At 39.1% G+C, this 4,340-nt stretch overlaps 1 protein-coding gene across 1 annotated transcript; it reads left to right on the forward strand.

Annotated features, from left to right (window-relative positions):
• Positions 1 to 111: 111 nt before the first annotated feature.
• Positions 112 to 3,939, forward strand: LOC112906039 (nuclear pore complex protein Nup153-like; the record flags this gene model as incomplete). Its single annotated transcript, XM_025979607.1, has 2 exons — positions 112 to 3,345; positions 3,811 to 3,939. Coding segments are annotated over 2 exons (3,348 nt in total), but the record flags the coding sequence as incomplete, so codon positions are not given.
• Positions 3,940 to 4,340: the final 401 nt, after the last annotated feature.

The raw sequence follows: 4,340 nt of genomic DNA on the forward strand, positions 1-4,340 counted from the left end.
TTATTTTTTCATAATATTAACATTTTGCATCATGGTCAGTATATATATTACTTATTAAAAAGCTAGTTTACTATTTTAATAATAAAATCGTTAAGGCATTTTATTTTCTAATTTTTAGCAGTAATTAGCCAAACTCGATCGCTGTTCAGTGAGAGAGGTGTCAGTCCACATTCTAACTCTTCCCTTAGTTCTCGAAGGCCATCATTCAACGCTTCTACCTTTGGCTCCCCAGATTTTGTGGACAGAACCCTGACAACCAAAAGAATAATACATTCACCATTTTACGGTGGCCGTACAACATACGGAGGGGCATCTGCCTATTCTCATAGACTGAAGAAAAACGCCGATATTAAGAATTCTCTTCGAAACGCATTTGAAGTGAAACCAGCTAACGAATCTGTAAAAACCGAGAATGCCACATTAAGCAAAACGGCCAGGCGAATTTTGGACACTCTAGAACAGTATACGACACCCGTTTCGGAGGCCAAGAAAATACCGAACCCTTCGTTACGAAGGGGTACTACAAAGAGGGATGGCCTTTTATCAAAATATACAGGAGCAAATCCTTACTTTGTACGCGAACCTAAAAACACACCTTCAAGTAAGGAACTTCAAGTTCCCACAGTCCCTGATTTATTAAAAATGAAATTAAAAGAAAAACTACAAGATAGTACTGTTGCTGTGAGACAGATAGCTGCTACTTCAAAGGCTGCTCAAAACGCAGATGAATACAAACTGAGAGATAAAGACGACGAACAGGCAACATCGAAACACGTGAACAAAATGAGAAATAAAGTGTCGAATATACGAAAACGAACAACCGACACAATGGAACAGGAAAAGGTGGAGCAAGTAAAACTACCAGACATTGCGTTACCCATTACTACGTTGCCCAAGTTTGATTTTGGCATCTTACCCACCACGTCGGCATCTGGGATGGTAACAAAAGCAGTTACCACCACGTCAACGCGAGTAGTTACGAAAGAAACTGAAACTGAAACGGACGAGGGAACCAAAAGGGAAAAACAAGTCACGAAGATATCCATCACCAACGAGTCAAAGAAGATCACAAGCGAAGAACCGAAACTATTCGAAGTGAATGATGCGCCATTCAAATTTGCAAAACCTGTTGTATTGTTATCGAATAATTTAAAGAGTATAATTGGCAGCAACGACTTCGTCTTTAGTAAGCCATTGAACCAGAAAGAAGAAGTTCAAAATAACTTCAAGTCCTCGTCCAGTAAATACGAATTAAAACGAAAATCTCAGAGCGGAATCAATTTTCTTCAGACGGCGAAAATGGACCTTATGAGTGCATTTAAACCATCAGCCAACACTTGGGAATGTAACGTATGTCTAATAAGAAACGTACAAGACAGAGACAAGTGTGCTGCATGTCAGGCCGAAAGGGCATCGAAACCGCTGCCTACTGCTACTGCTTCTATAAAAAACCACGATTTTGGTAACAAATTTAAACTGACGTCGGATGTCAGAAACAAGAATATGGACACAAATTGTGTGGCAAGTACGACTCCAAAACCTATTATTGAAAATTCTTTTTTGCATACAACCAATGAAGGTTTCGGAGACAAATTTAAACCTCCATCAGATACATGGGTGTGCGGTGTTTGTATGATTAGAAATAAAAATGACTTAGACAAATGTGCGGCTTGTGAATCGCCCAATCCAAACGCGCCCAAAAAGTCAACTAGTTTTGCGGACGCATTTAAAATGAAAAAGGATGAATGGGAATGCCCCATTTGTATGGTCAGAAATCCAGAAACTAAAGGCAAGTGCGCATGTTGCGAGACCCCTCGTCCAAAACTTCAATCAACGGATAAGTCAGTTTCTGAAAATAAAAACACTATGTCCACATTCAATTTTGGAATTAATGACGCTGTCGGCGTTGTCACATCCAAAGGGTTTACGTTTGGCATTCCTAAGGACTTGAGAGAGACAGAAAAGACATCAAAGCAAGACTTCTCCTTTGGAGTACCTAATGAGAAAAACGTGTCTGCTTCGGATGAAACCAAGCCTGTGCTTTTCAATGGGGCGACCAATAACAACAAAAAGGACACAGAGACATCGGAATCGAATAATAATTCTAAACCTACTTTTTGTTTCGGAATTACGACTACATCTTCTGTTGCCACCCCCTCATCGAAATCTGTTGTAAGTACAGCGAATTCCACCGAAACAACGGTTACGAGTAGTACAACTATCACCACCACTTCCAGTTTCGGTTTTACCACCAAGACGTTAGAATCGTCAGCTCCTTCGTCTTTCGTTTTCGGCGCTTCTACAGTGAAAGATTTTGATTCGAAGGCGCCAACTGAAACTAACGTAATTCCCACACCCATATTCAAACATGTTCCAGAAAAAAAGTCGGATTCTTCTGCCACTATTACGTCGACGATGTTTGCAAACAAGGCAGACTCTAGCACGACGAAAACGAATACGGTCCCTGCTCCAGTACCCGGATTGAGAAGCCCAGCAACAACAAACAAGCCGTCGTCTATATTCGGAACATCGGCGAAGCCAGATTCGAGCACATCGATATTTGGGTCGCCAGCTCCTCCTAAGGTAGAAGTGCCGGCGCCTATTTTTGGATCGTCCACTTTTGGAAAACCAACACCAGTTGCATTTGGAACAGCTAAACCGGACTCCAGTACATCATCAATTTTTGGTAGCAACAACAGCACTGGAGATACAGACAACAAACAAAAAACCGATGCGGTTTTTAAATTCGGTACAACACCAACTCAGGCAATTTCATTTGGTGGAGCCTCGTCTTCTTTTCAAACGACTCCGTTCATTACGTCGTCTATTCCTGCTCCTACTTTTAGAATGCCTGTAACATCTACGACCGACCAAGGAGCGTTTTGTTTTGGTCAAGATACGTCTACGAAACCGTTTAATTATGGACAACAGCCACAGCAAACTACGGAAGTAACGAAACCTGCTGCAGGTTATTCCTTCGAGCAACAAGGAAATAAGCAGCAACAAGAACAAAAATTCAATTTTGGTAGCAACAGTACTTCGTCGGCAGGATTTAGTTTTGGTGCAAGCAGTAATCCAACGGTCGGTGGTCCTGGTTTTAATTTCAAACCGATGTTTGATTCTTCACAGCAGCAGCAGCAGCAGCAACAAACTACTAGTATATTTGGAAATAGTTCCGCTACAGCGGCGTCCTCGGTTGTTTCCCAACAGCCTCCTCAACTTTTACAGAACGGCGGATTCAATTTTGGAAACGTTCCACCCAAGGGAGGTTTTAATTTTGCACCTCAATCAGGACCATCTGCTGCGCCTGGAGTATTTAGCTTCGGTGGTACGGGTACTAACGCGGTAAGTGCACAATTAATTTGAAATAATTGAAAATTCAGTGCTTGAAAATTAATAAAATACGTATTGAATATTGAACAAAATATTTAATCTTTTAAGTATGGAGCTCAATGCTTTCTGGTACAGGATCCTGTTTAAATACTATAAGAAAACATTGCATATTTTAGTTTAAATGAGAATAAAAATATAAAATAAACTTTATTTTTACTATTAATTCTTTAGGTTAAATTGTTCATTATTCTTTGGCGTTGTAACACTAACTTTTTCTTAGCATGGTTGGTCATACTTTTTCAAAAATTCAATTTTTCTCAAGTACGGTCTTACATTAAGGATAAAAAAACTTGTCATTTGAAGAATACAATATTTATTTTTTCGATTTTTCGTTTTAATTGAAATAAATAAAAACGTTTTTCAAACGATTTATTTTATTTTATAATGTCAGTAATGATTTGCCAATGATTTTTATAGGTTCCAGAAGCACCGGGAAATAGTGGGGGTTTCAGTTTCGGATCTACTCAGTTTAACGCAAATGTAAAGCCCAATTTCAATTTCACTGGTGCTGTACCACCCACATTTTCGTGAGTATTGTTGTTGTTCATTAAAGTAACTCATACAATAAAATTAAATTGAGTTTTGTGGAATTTACTAAATAAAACACTAAACCCAAAATTCTACATAAAAAGGTTCAGTCTCTAACTGAGGATGACACCTTGGGTGTCGAAATGCTTTTTAGGTTTTTAAACGTTTAAGTATTTTGTTTTAAATTAGTTAAATTTTCTATGTAATAATATTGAGTTGTACTTTAGTATTTGTGGCGACGGCCACCAGATATGGAAAGCTCATGAGTAGAGGGTCGCAGAAATTATCACGACGGAACCTAACCTAACCACACTCATTAGTATTTGGAAAGTTTCCCGGGCTGAGTTGCGGTGGTTTAATTTGATTTGAAGTTCCATACGTTTCATTTTCTGCTCAGACGGATGATGAAGACTAGAAGG

Source organism: Agrilus planipennis, unplaced genomic scaffold (genome assembly GCF_000699045.2).
Source record: "Agrilus planipennis isolate EAB-ADULT unplaced genomic scaffold, Apla_2.0 scaffold1514, whole genome shotgun sequence".
Taxonomy (NCBI): Eukaryota; Metazoa; Arthropoda; class Insecta; order Coleoptera; family Buprestidae; genus Agrilus; species Agrilus planipennis.